This window comes from Lathyrus oleraceus, chromosome 3 (genome assembly GCF_024323335.1).
Source record: "Lathyrus oleraceus cultivar Zhongwan6 chromosome 3, CAAS_Psat_ZW6_1.0, whole genome shotgun sequence".
NCBI lineage: Eukaryota > Viridiplantae > Streptophyta > Magnoliopsida > Fabales > Fabaceae > Lathyrus > Lathyrus oleraceus.
Window position 1 is genome coordinate 158424873 of NC_066581.1, and position 18136 is coordinate 158443008.

Here is an 18136-nt window from a genome sequence, read left to right on the forward strand (position 1 = left end):
TAAATGAAGGATTTTCTGATATTGAATCTTATTAGTATACGTGCTTGAAAAAAAGGTATGTGTTTTAATATTTGCTTCCTTTTAAATTCCGTTGTGGATAGGGATTATATTAGTATGTGTTTTAATATCTCTGTTTGTCGTCAAGAGGTATAATATATTTCTATGCTTTCTTTCTCTTGCATTGTTATTCACTTGGATCTTGAATCGGTTATTCTGATTTTTGTTCAGGAATGCTCAACCGCAGTTTCAGCTTATCGTTATGAATCGCAGAAATACAGGTTCAGATTTGTTGAAATTTTATTGTTCTTCAGATTTGGTATAAAGATCCTTTATATTTGTATAAGATCATGTTTTACTGTTTTGCTGATTACGTTAATTTGAAACCTAATGAACTTGTTATTGTTGCCATTGCTGCCCAAATCTTAATTCCTGAACTAATAATATCCAAATGTAGTTACTGCTTAATATTAATTCCATGATAGGTAATCAATCAATCAGTAGGCTGCTGCACACAAGATCGATTTTGTTGAAGTCCAAAACCATTAACTTTCCAATTAATCAACTTCTAACAATTTCCAAAATCAAATCATTTACCAACAGAAAATGTTGCTAAACTACTAACTAATTCACATGAATTTAACATTTTTTAACATTCACTTAACCAACATTATAACAATTTTTTTTACAGAAAAATGATTATCCTAAACTAACTGTCATGAATACAGTTCAACTAAATCTAACAGGTTCTACTTGGTTCAATTACCATTAACCACTCAATTGAGTTAACCATAACAGACTATAATAAACTAACAAAACCTGCAGTCTGTAACAGAAAATATACATGCACTAGCAGGTTATCAAATCCATAACAATTTCACACAAACTTCATCCTAACCCGTAACCTACAATGGACAGTAACTTAACAGATCCTAACAACAAACTAACAAACTCATCTAACTAATTCTTAATAGATAATTAACAGTAAGTTAATTTCTAACTGGTTTGAACTAGCAAGATTTAACAAAGTTAATCTCTGTTAAATCCATCCCCTATATATTCTCGAATCATCACTTTCAGAGCAAAAAACTTCTACACAAAACCTTCATAGATCATTAACTTCTTAAATGTTACATTTTATCCCAATGCGTTGCCTGCTGCGTTGTCGCACCTCGAAAAAATATGGGGATACGACTTCAAAGCGAAGCGCGATCGCACGCTCGCAATGATGGACTGAACAGAGTCGCCACCGAACTTTATTTATTCCTATAAAGGAAAGGGGAAATATCGATAAAACCCAAGACAAAAGAAAGGATAAGATATGGTCGTCGCAACCAATATCAGGGTTCGGGAGTCGATTACGCAAGGGGAAGGTATTAGCACCCCTCACGTCCATTGTACTCAACGGGAACCATTAGGTCAGTTGTGTGCGTTAATGTTAGTTTGAAATATTAGGCTTTTCAGTTTATTAAGTGGGAAAGAAAGAATAGAAGAGAGAAGAAATGTTTTTGGATTTTTTAACGAAGGACTAAACCTAAGTTTTTTATTAGTGGGCCTGACAAGATTTATAAATCCTGCTCCTACGTATCTCAAAAGAGAAATCAAGGCTTACGTAGTTCTGGGTAGAAAAATGTTTGTTTGTTGGTCGATTTTAGCGAAAGCTATATTGTATTAATCGACGAAAACATTGTTTTACCCAAAACAGATGAGGAGTGGACGCATACCACACATCGAACGGATTTATAGATCTACATTCGGAAAAGCGTCGTTTATCTCTACTCAACAATCGTGGCCGAAACATTGTTTAGTATCACTTAAGACAATATATCTTTCATTTATGAAAAAGGTTTTTGATTAATCGCACGGCGGCGAGAAAAGGGTTTGATTGGTTGGATGTATTTTAAGTGATGGCGAGAACTTGGATGAGCGAGATATACATCTCGAATCCTAGCCTCAGGAGTGCACGGTATACACCATGTTCCATTTCCATCTTTATTGAAAAAGTATTAAGGTAGGAATTAGGTATTTTGAAGTTTGAAAGACGAGTACTTGTGACCTACAAGCTCTTACAGCTTGGGTCTAATACTCGGGACCACGTCTGGACATTCCACCCAGGCAGTCTGTTTCTTTCCAATATTGCTAAGAAAATGATTCGAATATTTATGAATGTTTTGGAGGGAAGACGAATATTTATGGCTTGCAAGCTCTTACAGCTTGAGCCTAATATTCGGGATTACGACTGGATATTCCCTCCAGGTAATCTTTTTCTTCCAACTTTATTAAGAAGAGGTTTTAAATTTTGGAGTGTGAAAAGAGAAGACGAATATTTATGGCTTGCAAGCTCTTACAGCTTGAGCCTAATATTCGGGATTACGACTGGACATTCCGTCCAGGTAACCTTTTTCTTCCAATTTTATTAAGAAAATGATTTTTGAATATTAGAGAGAAGACGAATATTAACGGCTTACAAGCTCTTACAGCTTGTGCCTAATATTCGGGATTACGACTGGACATTCCATCCAGGTAATCTTTTTCTTCACGCTTTATTTAGAAAAAGATTTGAGATGATTACAAGTGTTTTTGAGAGAAGACGAATATTTATGGCTTGCAAGCTCTTACAGCTTGAGCCTAATATTCGGGATTACGACTGGATATTACGTCCAGGTAATCTTTTTCTTCCAACTTTTATTTAGAAAATGATTTTTGAATATTAAAGAGAAGACGAATATTAACGGCTTACAAGCTCTTACAGCTTGAGCCTAATATTCGGGATTACGACTGGACATTCCATCCAGGTAATCTTTTTCTTCACTTTTATTTATAAAATGATTTGGATATTTGAGACAAATAAAATACCGAGGTTTGAAATTATTGGAAGTTAAGTTGATGTTGCTTAAGAGCTTATTGTAAGAAGGATACAATTAAAGGATACCAAATTTATGTTATTATGCGATATTTATCGTTATTATTTTTTGAATAGTTTTTCTTTTTATCAAAGCCAATATGATTTATCATGATTTATACATACCTCACCTAAAAAATTATATTTTACATAAATCTCAAAGAAAGAAAAAAAAATCAATTAAGTTACAATACAAATAAAAAATAAATAAACAGATTAAGAGAAATATGAGAGAGTCACAAAAAATGCTAAAAATACCAAGAACAACATGCCCAGGAATCGAACCCCGGACCAAATAGGCAATTAGTTATCTCCATCTCCACCAGGCCACGACTGGCCAGCTGTTATATTAATAGCGAACCAAATATATGACCCAGAATAAATAAAATAACAAAAACTAACTAAACAAAAAGTGAAATGGGCCGAGGTGAGGTGTCACCGGAGATTAAAAAACACTCTCTCTAGCCACGGGATATTTGATGATGCAGAGGAGAATAAATCTCCATTAATGGCTAGTTGGAAGTATTTATTGGGAAAACGGTGGGTTTTAATGGGAAAACCAAAAGCCAACGGATAATAGAAATATAAACGGATATCAAGTTCCAAAAAAGAAAAACTTTAAAGACACACATCAAAAGCAAACTTGAAAAACACAAATATCAGAATTTTAAAACTCGGTTCCTCTCCTTCCAGAGAGGTCCGAACAAGGTCTCCACCTTCTCTCAAAGCTATGGCTATGAATGGACACCACAAACTTAAACAGAAATCGAAAGCCAACACTAACCGATTGCGACGGGTTCGACGGAGATATGAAGAGCGATTTTTGGATCCTTCGTGTTTTCTCCGAGGAAAGGTACAGGTCCTAGCTTATCTCCTCCGTCTCTTTCCTTGATTTCGTCACCGCTTTGATGTTCTTGCCTCCTTGCCTTTAAAAGTTCTTAGGGATTTTCGGCTGATTTCCTTTTTCTCCTCTCCTTTTTTCTCGTTTTGAAAATTAGGGTTTTCTGTGTTTTTCGCCGCTTTCTCTCAAGAATTTTTCTTTCTGGCTAGGGTTTGTTTGAAACGCCTCCGCCGTCCCCCTTCCCTCTCTCACTCGCTTCCTTTTATCTATGCAGCTTAGGGTTTTTGGAAGTGTAATTGGCTCAAAAGAGAAAGCTCTCCGAAATGCTTTTCATGCTCAGAAGCAAGTTTGTCCTGTTCGATGCTATCTTTTGGAAAGGTAATTTGAGCTTAAGCTTTTTCTAATCGCTTTTGTCTTCACTCTGTTTTGGGTTATTTTTCTGAGCTTAACCGACTCAGTCATTATTTTGGTTTACCGCAGTGAATTCGGAGCATTGGCTTGATTTATCATCACTAATATACTCTTTGTCCAAAGCCTTTTCTAGTTTGGAAGCAGATATACTCTCTCCATCTTCATTGCAAAAGCAAAACTCCGAGGCTCCTTTTGATGTTGATTCTAAAATGAAGATTGATGCTACTGCTGCTGTTGAGATTGTGCAACAATCTTCTGGTGTTTTGTCTGAACATGATAGGAACGACCTTTCATTATATTCATCTGATGAAATTGGTTTTGCAGGTGGTGCAGTGTGAAAAGGCAAATCCTTCCTTTACTGAGCGCCAGTGATCAAGACATGAACGATGGACAAACTGCTGGGTTCCTTTGCACATGCATGGAGATATCAATTCATCCTCAGGATCAGAATCAGTTTCTAGGCAAATTCGACAACAAGGGAGTAACCCAGCTTCAACATCCTCCTGATTCATAACCTCGGTAGAACTTCCAGGGGAGTCATCAGCTTCAACCTCGTCTTTATGACCGAGTAAAGGATCGGAATCACTGGAATTTTGCTGAATAGGTGGAGGTTGAAGTTGCACTTCCCCTAACATAATTCGATTTCTGAATGAATCTGCGAAATTGAAAACCCTTGAATATTAGAAACAAAATTAGAGGGAAATTCGGAGGAGTGGTGTTGATTGTTGGAACGGTGCTACGGGGTCAACAACTGGATGTGGTTGTTGATGGTGGTATGGACGCAACAATAATCACAGGCAGATTGAATTTTACCGATGGAACAACCACTTTCAATAGTGCAACTGTTGGTAAAGATTCTCCCCCTTGTCTGTATTTACCATTTCAATATTTTTGTGACAACTAATTTGTGCATGTTTAATTTGGTTTTGCAGCTGCTGTTGGAGAATGGGTTTGCCGGTAGAACATCAACAGATGGAGGGTTTGCTGCCATAGCATCCATAGGTAGAGACTTTGCAAGCGTTACATCCACAGGTAGTGGATTTGGTGGATTTGCCGGTACTGCTCACTATTTCTCCATCTGATTTCAAATCCTGGAGCAACTGAAGGCAATGATCTAGATTGCTTCATATTTGAACTGGACGTGAGTATAACAAAAACAACCTTCCGTACACTATCATTAAGAGCATGCTGCTTGGGTGACGCCAATACATTTCTGGTATCAACACTTCTAATGGGTTCCTTCAATTTCTTATTTTTTTAGCATCTTAGTAATCCTGCCACTTAAATCTAAATCAAGAGAGAATAATGGTGAAGCATCAGTCTTCTGCTGGGTGTTCTCGCAGGTGTTAGCAGGGGCAGAATGAGTAGGAACCAAATCATGGCCTTTTCATCAAATCCTCGCTGGAGCAGCTAAGTAGTCTGGTTACATTTCCGGGTCATAAATCCTACAGTTTGCCAATCAAAGTATGTCATGCATTCCGTGGAAATTCGGAGGTAAGTTTTTTTACTAGATCGCAAATCATCTCAACCACCCGAACATTCTTCTCAACCTGCTCATTTTCAGGTCAACAAACATAAAATTGCATGAAGTTGCGAATATCCATCATTGCAAAACAAAAAGCAGTATGAGAGGACACCAATCTATTGAGCAGGCTGTGATTAGTACTATGGCTGATCAACTGCACGCTACAGTCAAGAGTTATGCCCTCCTTCACATTGTATTCAGAGTCATTATTATCACTCACGACGTCATATTCAGGCTCCTGTAACATGGTGTCCAAAAGCTCTGGTTGTGGATCAAGCACTCCTTCCAAAACAACCAAAGGTATCACTTGGTAATCCTGACCGACACTGAAATTTGGACTATTTTATCAAAGAAGGACACTATTCAATGCCTAAGGCACCAAGACGGCGCCGCTGGAATTAACTCTGATAAGATTTTGGATATGGTATCATATTAGAATCACATAGAGGCTCCTGAATGTTTCTTTGGTATGGTGGAAGTTCCATTGAGCGTCGGCTAATGAACAGTACAAGGTTAGTATTAAAACCATTCTGGAATTGAATTTGAAACTTTTGGATTAAACATTGAGCATTTTGATAACCCTCTGAGTTTCCTCTTTCGTGCAGGTTATGCTGGTTATTCGGCATTACAGGTCGGGCATTTGCTGGTGCAGTAGGCTGGACAGGTGGGGGAAGATTTCACCTGTAAATCCCTGTGAGTTGGCCGTGAAGTCACAGGCAATGGAAGTATCGGTGGCTGGGATTCAACAGCGACAGACACAGGTGGCTCTGGAGGTAAAGTTGATGATACCGGAACTACTTCAACATCCTTAGGTGCTGTTTGTGAAGGCTTGAGATAAGTGGTTCTTCAGGAAGTTGGATTGTTCACAACATGATTTTCTAGATGCATTTACAACCTCTGGTTTTTTTCACTTGACTGCCATATTCATCTTCTGTTTTTCCTTTCCGATATGCACCGAATATTTGATGATGATGACGCATTGGTGTTTGTTTGGTTTCGACCGAAATTAACTGCTAATCTTGGATTAATGGACTGTTGTGATGCTTTTGTTGTTTTTCCTGAACTTTGACCAATAAACTCGGTAGCTCTAATTTGATCCCCGGTACCTCCAACTGCAACCATTATGTCCCTGACACTTTCTCTGAAATTGGAGAAAATAATCACCCTGGAGTTTTGTGGATCATTGGTTTTGAAATGTTCCAGTAATACTTCTAGCATTTTGGACAATTTGGGACTTGACGCTCCATGAGACAAGCTTTGGTGCATTAGTTGCCTTGCTTTCAAAATATCTTCATTTTTACTCATATATTTTGCAAAAAACCCTTGCTTCAATTTTCTTTCCAGCATCTCAGACGCTGGTCTTATTCCATGACTTGAAAGAAGTTTGTGGATGTAATAAAGAGTAATGAGAACTCCAAAATACCATTCAACATCTATGTAGTTGTTATGTGAAGGATCTTGCATTTGTACAGCAGTAGCACCGCCATCTTTATAAATTTTGCTTACATTCTCAATAAAACAACATGCATCAAACTGATAGGAGATTCTATCATACAAGACAAAAGCGAGAGTTGTCTTTCCGATTCCAGCCATCCCCCAAATACCTACAACTCGGCAATCATCATCCTTTGAGCTTAATTTCAAAAGACTTTCTAATGCTTCTACTCGAGGTTGTATCCCAATAAGGTCATCAGTATATGCTGTTACTCTAAATTCTGAGATGAAGAACTACTTATGACATCACTATAATTAATTGTTGAATATTTTAATGTTGAGAAATGCAATTTGGAACATGATTTTGTAATTTATGAAATGTACTTATGGATATAAAATGGATTTTTTAGAAATAACCCAAGACTAATTTAAATATCAATTTAAATAATAATAAAAAATCAGTATAAAACCCAATTAAAATCAAATTAACCCAATAATTTGTTAAGATTACTTTTGACATCAATTCTAACATCTATTTGAAAATTAAAATCAATTAGAGTTTTGAATCATTAGTAAAAATAAACAATTAAGATTAAATTGAAATTTGGCTTAAACTTGATTTGAAATTAAAATCAAATATTGAAAAATTACAAAAGTCAAGTGATTAAAATCCATTTTAAACCGACGAATGTATGCAAAAATGCAAAAATAAAAGAAAAAATTTAAAAAAAATTCAGGACCAAAATCGGGGTATGACAGTTGCCCCTATTTAAGCGTCTTCTACTAGAGAATATGAAGGAAGACACTCTTCATATGATCATAGTGGGAGATGATTAAATACTAAGAAGACCCGGATTTTGATCCTGAACCCCCATGACATGATGTGATATGCCATGATATGCATGGATATGCATGGATGCATGATTTTTTTTGTAATTTTATCCGCTAGGGATTTGATGGACCCTTAACAGGAGATGCTACTAGACAGACCAATCTGTGGGGAATGCTGATGATCCACAGGGGGACAGACAAACGGTAAGAAACAACTTGCTGGGAAAACAGTCCTGCTGGCGAATCAGACACACACTGGGGAGTATTCAAAGTGAGATTTGATAAACGGCACTTAGAATACAACCGAATAAAGAAAAAGATGCTATGACAGGTTCATATAAGACCTGACAACGCTGGGGAATAATCAAGGAGAAAACTCTTCAGAACAGGTTCATGTATGACCTGACACCGGAATAAGGGTTCAATGACAGGTTCGTACATGACCTGAATGGTATTGAACAAAGAATCTTCAGAGTAGGTTCAGGCATGACCGGACCCCGGAATAAAAAGGTTCAATGACAGGTTCATATAAGACCTGAATAGGATTGAACAAAGAATCTTCAGAGCAGGTTCAAGCATGACCGGACCCCGGAATAAAAAGGTTCAATGACAGGTTCATATAAGACCTGAATAGGATTGAACAAAGAATCTTCAGAGCAGGTTCAAGTGTAACCTGACCCCGGAATAAAAAGGTTCAATGACAGGTTCATATAAGACCTGAATAGGATTGAACAAAGGATCTTCAGAGCAGGTTCAAGTGTAACCTGACCCCGGAATAAAAAGGTTCAATGACAGGTTCATATAAGACCTGAATAGGATTGAACAAAGAATCTTCAGAGCAGGTTCAAGTGTAACCTGACCCCGGAATAAAAAGGTTCAATGACAGGTTCATATAAGACCTGAATAGGATTGAACAAAGAATCTTCAGAGCAGGTTCAAGTGTAACCTGACCCCGGAATAAAAAGGTTCAATGACAGGTTCATATAAGACCTGAATAGGATTGAACAAAGAATCTTCAGAGTAGGTTCAAGGATGACCTGACTCCGGAATAACAATAATTGGACTTTGAAATGAGTTCCAGTAACAACTGAGCTTGGAATAATGCCTAACAACAACTGATTTTTAGGAGACACCAATGAGCCTTGAAACAATTCCAGGGAACGACATAGGGGTTCTGGAACTTCGTCAGAATAAAAGTGACATGTCTGAGAATTCATCAGAGAGTAAAAGAAACAAATTCTGGAAATGCATCGGAATTACAAGTGATATTCCGGAAATACAACAGAATACAGACACATCCGGTAATACATCAAGGAAATTCTGGAAATACATCAGAATATAGACACATCAGAGAACACCTCAGATAGATGGTGAAACATCTGGAAATACATCAGACCAGTTATGGAAATTCATCAATAAACCAAGGAGTAATCCGGAAATTCATCGGATAATCCAAAAAGAAAATGAACCTTAATGGAAAATTTTCTAATAGGTGCCAACTGGGTTGGATTTGAAAATGACTGCAAAAACCGGATGATGGTTTAAGGGCACCAAATACAGACTGGAATCAAAGGTCAAAGGATATAGGATCAACAACAAGACCTGGGTCAATGCAAAATGAGCACGAAGTACATTTCGGCCATGCATGATTTGTATTCTTTTATGCATGATATATGAATGATCATGCTATGCTGACACTTGGCAGACTGGGTTCTAGGCTTTTTATGGAAGCTCATGATTCCTCAACACCGAGAACTCAACCAAATATTTTATGATAGATGTTGCCAAAGGAAGATTCTATCCAGTTTGATAACCACAACTTTGCCAATGGGATCCTTTTGGAGGATTAATGAATCGTGCTAGCATAATTTTCGGGCACTCGCCTTAAACTCAATAGTTGTTGACGTATGGCAGAATTTGTTTGAGCAGTTTGAAAGCACGAAGAAAGAGGTTCTGCCCCTCTGTGGCTCACCTTGCCCCAGTTTTGTTGGGTCTTTGGAAATGTTCACCTTGAAAAGGGGTTTGGAAACAACTTTCCATGAGACTACCTCGAGATGGCTTGCCCCAAGTGTTTGAAACTTGCAATGGTCTGAACTTGACTAACCAAATGTTGGAATGGTAGACTCTTGATTGATTGTCCTTTGGATAGCTGGACTCATTGAGCTCCGAGGTGGCTTGCCCCGGACTAAGTCTTGAAGCAAATTACTCTTGGCTAACTAAACCTTGGAGTGATTGGACTTACTGAGCTCTGAGGTGGCTTGCCCCGGTCTGATTCTTGAAGCAGATTACTCTTGGCTAGATGACCCTTAGGGTGACTAGCTCGAATTAACTGATGCTCAAAGTGATTTGCCCCTGACTAGACTTCTTTCACTCCATCAAGTTCCTCAACTGTATATTGTTGGAATTTCTTTGACGCTAAGTGTTGACTTGCAAATAAGATTGTGCATTCAAAAAAAAATGGTAATTTTAATGCAATGTTTATGCAAAAATTTGAAATCAAAGTTTATTGATATAAATGGGTGAAATACAATGAACGAGTCATTGATAAGAACACAATGGTGATCAAGTCATTCACAGTATGCCAGTTGGTGGCGTCAAATGATTAACAAAAATCGTTTGGAGTCAGGTTAACACAAACTCGTTATAGTATGCTTTCAAAATAAACCCTGCCTCAATTAGGTCTTTTAAGGGTTGTAACGTGGTCTGGTTCACGGTTTTTTTGAAACAAAAGGATATAAGGCTCAAAGTTTATTTTTACCCACCCCTTCTTCTTGATGATCTCCAGTTCCTATGTTCAGTTAATTCAATACACGCATTCGACTTCGAAGGTGTGAAAGTGAAAATGAGGAATCAAGGTGAGATTTTCTTGAAATGGCAGTCACATTATTTTGTTTTTGTTGAGGATTTAATGACCTCTTTTGATTGATTTTCTTTATCCCTAATTTTGCCTGGACTGCTCCTTTGAAGCTTTCGGCCCATCGGGATGCCCCAAATTTTGCCTAAGTCATTTTGTGGTATTTGACTTAGCGGGCTTTTTCTATTTTTTTTTAAAGGTGTTGACTGCCACATTATTGGTGGATAAGGATCAACCAACACTAATTTTAGCTTTTCTTAACTTCTTCGACATTTCAACATGTGCGCGAAGGATAACATGTGGTTGAACCTAATTAGAGGGTGTACATATGGACGATTCTTTTTGAAAGATCGAATGTACGATTAAACTATCTGAACATAACTACCCTGCCCCAGGTTAAGATTAAGGGTTTTAGATCCGAAATAAACACCAACTTCTAGGCTCAAAGTGGTTGACTAGGGATTAACTCCTTATCTCTTCAGTGTTTGGGGATTTGAAACAATGCCTTACATCATTGACAAGGTTTTACTCAAAAGCATACCACAACAATTTCAGGTGTTTCATTTTCATCATCCTCCTTCCAATCTTTGTTAACACAACTATTTGATAAACAAAAGTGAATGAGAGGAGTATTTTTGTTTTTTAACATAAATGAAAAACGAGTGAATACGAATGGATCAATTCAAAAGATGCATAAACATTTCATTAATCTTACCAATTCAAATAAAACAACAATGTTTAAAAGCAAATAACAACCAACATGCAAAGAAACTACAAAAGAAGTGTTGAAACAACCAAATGATTGCCAGCTTTAGGGAATTGATTTCTTCAAACTTGAAGATTGGGATCAACCAGCTTTTTGACATGATGATCTTCAAATTCTTTTCTTTCAATCTCATCGTTGAACACAACCCTCTTGAATCCACTACTCACTTCTCCTTTTCTTTCATTGGTATGGGTCGTGACATTGGAAATCCAAGGCGGTATCTCAATGCTCCTACCAGGAAACAATGATAGCTCGTTAGCCACATCCCTGACATCTTCCTTGTGGTACAAAACCTTGAGGGTTTTCAAAGGTCCTTTCCCTTTCTCATTACCTGGCCCAGAAATCAAGGTATATGTACTTGAGCCTTCCTCCTTGAGTGTTAGTGACCCTATGTCAATCAATCTTTGCAGCTTGAGTTTAAAACTCATACATTCCTCGATGGAGTGCCCCATTGTTCCAGTATGGTATTCGCACTTGATCTTCGGGTGATCTTCTTCAAAGACTAAGCTCTTCTTGTTAATCAGTTCTCGTACCAAATATTTTAGCGCACAGCAAGAATCTAGGTCATGTCCCAATGCCCCTTTATGGAATTCACACGTTGCATTTGGATTGTACCATGGTAGGTCTGGTGACACAGGCGTGAGAGCTCGAGGGGTCACCAAAGCATTTTGGATCAGTTGCGGGTAGAGCTTGCTATATGGCACCGGAATCGGGTCATTGTGATCCTGGTTCTTCTTGCTCTGATTCTGATTTTTGTTTTGAACCTGACTTCGGTGATTTTGAGGAGGAATGGCCAGAGGATGTTGATGATGACGCCTTGAGGGAGGTCCATATACTGGTAAATGAGGAGTTGCCACATAGCATTTCCCTTGACTTGGGGTAACACCAGATGGATGTGGCGTAGTAGCTCTCTTTGTTGCAGCAGTGTATATTGGGTGACCCTCTCTTCTCATCAAGACTTGCAGGGTTTCCAAGACCCATCTCATTTGGCTCTTCAAAAGATTAAGTTCCTCCTTCAGTGCTTCTTGGCTATTTCTTAGCTCGTCCATCATCTCCTGAGACATGGTTCTTTGTTCTAAACGCGTGTTGAGAATCACTTTGCTTCACGGACAAAAGATGGATGAGTTTTTTTTGGTATTTTGTCTGGAGAATGACATGCATTATGATGCGATGGAATGCGAATGAATGCAATGCAAGCCATGCACATTTGTTTTTTCTTATACACGGGTTCAAAAGTCTGAGGTACTAATGAATCAGATTGCTCTCCAAGAATAGGTTCTCACCAGGTATGGTCTAAGGTTTTTTTGAAAAAGTTCCTAGAGTCATGGATCCATTAGACTGTTTGCTACCTGCGGCAACTTACTTGCCGGGCATCAACTCCATCTAAAGAATCTACTCTAGGTGAGGTTCTCGCATCGATCTAACGAGAAATACATCTCGCAGACCCACACTACGCAACCATCTTTCCTAATGGGGTAAAGAACTAAGGTTCTACAAATGGTTCTTAGAGTCATGGATCCTAAAGAAAACATCGAAGCTTACGGCAACTTACTTGCCGAGCGACGACATCCTCTAAAGAATCTACTCTAAGTGAGGTTCTCGTACCGACCCAACGAGAAATACATCTCGCGGACCCGCACTACTCAACCTCGTCCTATCTTATGTTTTTACTCGAGACTCGGGTAAAAAGTCTTTCCCACATGGTTTGCAATCAAATACCCAAGTACCAACAATCGCAATAGAACCAATATACAACATATATCAATATAACAATAAAGATATTAAAAGCAATAAATAAGGGAAAAGCCATAAAATTAAAACAAACAAAGGCACACAAATGTCCTAACTAGGCTTGACTCGCTTAGGGATGTTCGATTCCCCAGCAGAGTCGCCATCTGTCGCACCTCGAAAAAATATGGGGATACGACTTCAAAGCGAAGCGCGATCGCACGCTCGCAATGATGGACTGAACAGAGTCGCCACCGAACTTTATTTATTCCTATAAAGGAAAGGGGAAATATCGATAAAACCCAAGACAAAAGAAAGGATAAGATATGGTCGTCGCAACCAATATCAGGGTTCGGGAGTCGATTACGCAAGGGGAAGGTATTAGCACCCCTCACGTCCGTTGTACTCAACGGGAACCATTAGGTCAGTTGTGTGCGTTAATGTTAGTTTGAAATATTAGGCTTTTCAGTTTATTAAGTGGGAAAGAAAGAATAGAAGAGAGAAGAAATGTTTTTGGATTTTTTAACGAAGGACTAAACCTAAGTTTTTTATTAGTGGGCCTGACAAGATTTATAAATCCTGCTCCTACGTATCTCAAAAGAGAAATCAAGGCTTACGTAGTTCTGGGTAGAAAAATGTTTGTTTGTTGGTCGATTTTAGCGAAAGCTATATTGTATTAATCGACGAAAACATTGTTTTACCCAAAACAGATGAGGAGTGGACGCATACCACACATCGAACGGATTTATAGATCTACATTCGGAAAAGCGTCGTTTATCTCTACTCAACAATCGTGGCCGAAACATTGTTTAGTATCACTTAAGACAATATATCTTTCATTTATGAAAAAGGTTTTTGATTAATCGCACGGCGGCGAGAAAAGGGTTTGATTGGTTGGATGTATTTTAAGTGATGGCGAGAACTTGGATGAGCGAGATATACATCTCGAATCCTAGCCTCAGGAGTGCACGGTATACACCATGTTCCATTTCCATCTTTATTGAAAAAGTATTAAGGTAGGAATTAGGTATTTTGAAGTTTGAAAGACGAGTACTTGTGACCTACAAGCTCTTACAGCTTGGGTCTAATACTCGGGACCACGTCTGGACATTCCACCCAGGCAGTCTGTTTCTTTCCAATATTGCTAAGAAAATGATTCGAATATTTATGAATGTTTTGGAGGGAAGACGAATATTTATGGCTTGCAAACTCTTACAGCTTGAGCCTAATATTCGGGATTACGACTGGATATTCCCTCCAGGTAATCTTTTTCTTCCAACTTTATTAAGAAGAGGTTTTAAATTTTGGAGTGTGAAAAGAGAAGACGAATATTTATGGCTTGCAAGCTCTTACAGCTTGAGCCTAATATTCGGGATTACGACTGGACATTCCGTCCAGGTAACCTTTTTCTTCCAATTTTATTAAGAAAATGATTTTTGAATATTAGAGAGAAGACGAATATTAACGGCTTACAAGCTCTTACAGCTTGTGCCTAATATTCGGGATTACGACTGGACATTCCATCCAGGTAATCTTTTTCTTCACGCTTTATTTAGAAAAAGATTTGAGATGATTACAAGTGTTTTTGAGAGAAGACGAATATTTATGGCTTGCAAGCTCTTACAGCTTGAGCCTAATATTCGGGATTACGACTGGATATTACGTCCAGGTAATCTTTTTCTTCCAACTTTTATTTAGAAAATGATTTTTGAATATTAAAGAGAAGACGAATATTAACGGCTTACAAGCTCTTACAGCTTGAGCCTAATATTCGGGATTACGACTGGACATTCCATCCAGGTAATCTTTTTCTTCACTTTTATTTATAAAATGATTTGGATATTTGAGACAAATAAAATACCGAGGTTTGAAATTATTGGAAGTTAAGTTGATGTTGCTTAAGAGCTTATTGTAAGAAGGATACAATTAAAGGATACCAAATTTATGTTATTATGCGATATTTATCGTTATTATTTTTTTGAATAGTTTTTCTTTTTATCAAAGCCAATATGATTTATCATGATTTATACATACCTCACCTAAAAAATTATATTTTACATAAATCTCAAAGAAAGAAAAAAAAATCAATTAAGTTACAATACAAATAAAAAATAAATAAACAGATTAAGAGAAATATGAGAGAGTCACAAAAAATGCTAAAAATACCAAGAACAACATGCCCAGGAATCGAACCCCGGACCAAATAGGCAATTAGTTATCTCCATCTCCACCAGGCCACGACTGGCCAGCTGTTATATTAATAGCGAACCAAATATATGACCCAGAATAAATAAAATAACAAAAACTAACTAAACAAAAAGTGAAATGGGCCGAGGTGAGGTGTCACCGGAGATTAAAAAACACTCTCTCTAGCCACGGGATATTTGATGATGCAGAGGAGAATAAATCTCCATTAATGGCTAGTTGGAAGTATTTATTGGGAAAACGGTGGGTTTTAATGGGAAAACCAAAAGCCAACGGATAATAGAAATATAAACGGATATCAAGTTCCAAAAAAGAAAAACTTTAAAGACACACATCAAAAGCAAACTTGAAAAACACAAATATCAGAATTTTAAAACTCGGTTCCTCTCCTTCCAGAGAGGTCCGAACAAGGTCTCCACCTTCTCTCAAAGCTATGGCTATGAATGGACACCACAAACTTAAACAGAAATCGAAAGCCAACACTAACCGATTGCGACGGGTTCGACGGAGATATGAAGAGCGATTTTTGGATCCTTCGTGTTTTCTCCGAGGAAAGGTACAGGTCCTAGCTTATCTCCTCCGTCTCTTTCCTTGATTTCGTCACCGCTTTGATGTTCTTGCCTCCTTGCCTTTAAAAGTTCTTAGGGATTTTCGGCTGATTTCCTTTTTCTCCTCTCCTTTTTTCTCGTTTTGAAAATTAGGGTTTTCTGTGTTTTTCGCCGCTTTCTCTCAAGAATTTTTCTTTCTGGCTAGGGTTTGTTTGAAACGCCTCCGCCGTCCCCCTTCCCTCTCTCACTCGCTTCCTTTTATCTATGCAGCTTAGGGTTTTTGGAAGTGTAATTGGCTCAAAAGAGAAAGCTCTCCGAAATGCTTTTCATGCTCAGAAGCAAGTTTGTCCTGTTCGATGCTATCTTTTGGAAAGGTAATTTGAGCTTAAGCTTTTTCTAATCGCTTTTGTCTTCACTCTGTTTTGGGTTATTTTTCTGAGCTTAACCGACTCAGTCATTATTTTGGTTTACCGCAGTGAATTCGGAGCATTGGCTTGATTTATCATCACTAATATACTCTTTGTCCAAAGCCTTTTCTAGTTTGGAAGCAGATATACTCTCTCCATCTTCATTGCAAAAGCAAAACTCCGAGGCTCCTTTTGATGTTGATTCTAAAATGAAGATTGATGCTACTGCTGCTGTTGAGATTGTGCAACAATCTTCTGGTGTTTTGTCTGAACATGATAGGAACGACCTTTCATTATATTCATCTGATGAAATTGGTTTTGCAGGTGGTGCAGTGTGAAAAGGCAAATCCTTCCTTTACTGAGCGCCAGTGATCAAGACATGAACGATGGACAAACTGCTGGGTTCCTTTGCACATGCATGGAGATATCAATTCATCCTCAGGATCAGAATCAGTTTCTAGGCAAATTCGACAACAAGGGAGTAACCCAGCTTCAACATCCTCCTGATTCATAACCTCGGTAGAACTTCCAGGGGAGTCATCAGCTTCAACCTCGTCTTTATGACCGAGTAAAGGATCGGAATCACTGGAATTTTGCTGAATAGGTGGAGGTTGAAGTTGCACTTCCCCTAACATAATTCGATTTCTGAATGAATCTGCGAAATTGAAAACCCTTGAATATTAGAAACAAAATTAGAGGGAAATTCGGAGGAGTGGTGTTGATTGTTGGAACGGTGCTACGGGGTCAACAACTGGATGTGGTTGTTGATGGTGGTATGGACGCAACAATAATCACAGGCAGATTGAATTTTACCGATGGAACAACCACTTTCAATAGTGCAACTGTTGGTAAAGATTCTCCCCCTTGTCTGTATTTACCATTTCAATATTTTTGTGACAACTAATTTGTGCATGTTTAATTTGGTTTTGCAGCTGCTGTTGGAGAATGGGTTTGCCGGTAGAACATCAACAGATGGAGGGTTTGCTGCCATAGCATCCATAGGTAGAGACTTTGCAAGCGTTACATCCACAGGTAGTGGATTTGGTGGATTTGCCGGTACTGCTCACTATTTCTCCATCTGATTTCAAATCCTGGAGCAACTGAAGGCAATGATCTAGATTGCTTCATATTTGAACTGGACGTGAGTATAACAAAAACAACCTTCCGTACACTATCATTAAGAGCATGCTGCTTGGGTGACGCCAATACATTTCTGGTATCAACACTTCTAATGGGTTCCTTCAATTTCTTATTTTTTTAGCATCTTAGTAATCCTGCCACTTAAATCTAAATCAAGAGAGAATAATGGTGAAGCATCAGTCTTCTGCTGGGTGTTCTCGCAGGTGTTAGCAGGGGCAGAATGAGTAGGAACCAAATCATGGCCTTTTCATCAAATCCTCGCTGGAGCAGCTAAGTAGTCTGGTTACATTTCCGGGTCATAAATCCTACAGTTTGCCAATCAAAGTATGTCATGCATTCCGTGGAAATTCGGAGGTAAGTTTTTTTACTAGATCGCAAATCATCTCAACCACCCGAACATTCTTCTCAACCTGCTCATTTTCAGGTCAACAAACATAAAATTGCATGAAGTTGCGAATATCCATCATTGCAAAACAAAAAGCAGTATGAGAGGACACCAATCTATTGAGCAGGCTGTGATTAGTACTATGGCTGATCAACTGCACGC

At 38.2% G+C, this 18136-nt stretch overlaps 2 protein-coding genes across 2 annotated transcripts; both read left to right on the top strand.

Annotated features, from left to right (window-relative positions):
- The first annotated feature begins 4008 nt into the window (after positions 1-4008).
- On the top strand, positions 4009-4550 carry LOC127130182 (uncharacterized). Its single transcript, XM_051059247.1, has 2 exons — positions 4009-4118; positions 4285-4550. The coding sequence occupies exons 1-2, from the start codon at positions 4009-4011 to the stop codon at positions 4487-4489; spliced, it is 315 nt and encodes a 104-aa protein (XP_050915204.1). The 3' UTR covers positions 4490-4550.
- Positions 4551-16306: 11756 nt separating this feature from the next.
- Positions 16307-17879, top strand: LOC127130183 (uncharacterized). The gene is made up of 3 exons (XM_051059248.1): positions 16307-16416; positions 16583-16690; positions 17396-17879. The coding sequence occupies exons 1-3, from the start codon at positions 16307-16309 to the stop codon at positions 17529-17531; spliced, it is 354 nt and encodes a 117-aa protein (XP_050915205.1). The 3' UTR covers positions 17532-17879.
- The last annotated feature ends 257 nt before the right edge of the window (positions 17880-18136 follow it).

Coding starts and splice junctions, on each gene's coding strand:
- LOC127130182 (XM_051059247.1), top strand. CDS start 4,009: ATGCAGCTTAGGGTTTTTGGAAGTGTAATTGGCTCAAAAGAGAAAGCT. Junction 4,119..4,284: donor CGATGCTATCTTTTGGAAAG/GTAATTTGAGCT, acceptor AGCCTTTTCTAG/TTTGGAAGCAGATATACTCT.
- LOC127130183 (XM_051059248.1), top strand. CDS start 16,307: ATGCAGCTTAGGGTTTTTGGAAGTGTAATTGGCTCAAAAGAGAAAGCT. Junction 16,417..16,582: donor CGATGCTATCTTTTGGAAAG/GTAATTTGAGCT, acceptor AGCCTTTTCTAG/TTTGGAAGCAGATATACTCT. Junction 16,691..17,395: donor GCTACTGCTGCTGTTGAGAT/TGTGCAACAATC, acceptor GCTGTTGGAGAA/TGGGTTTGCCGGTAGAACAT.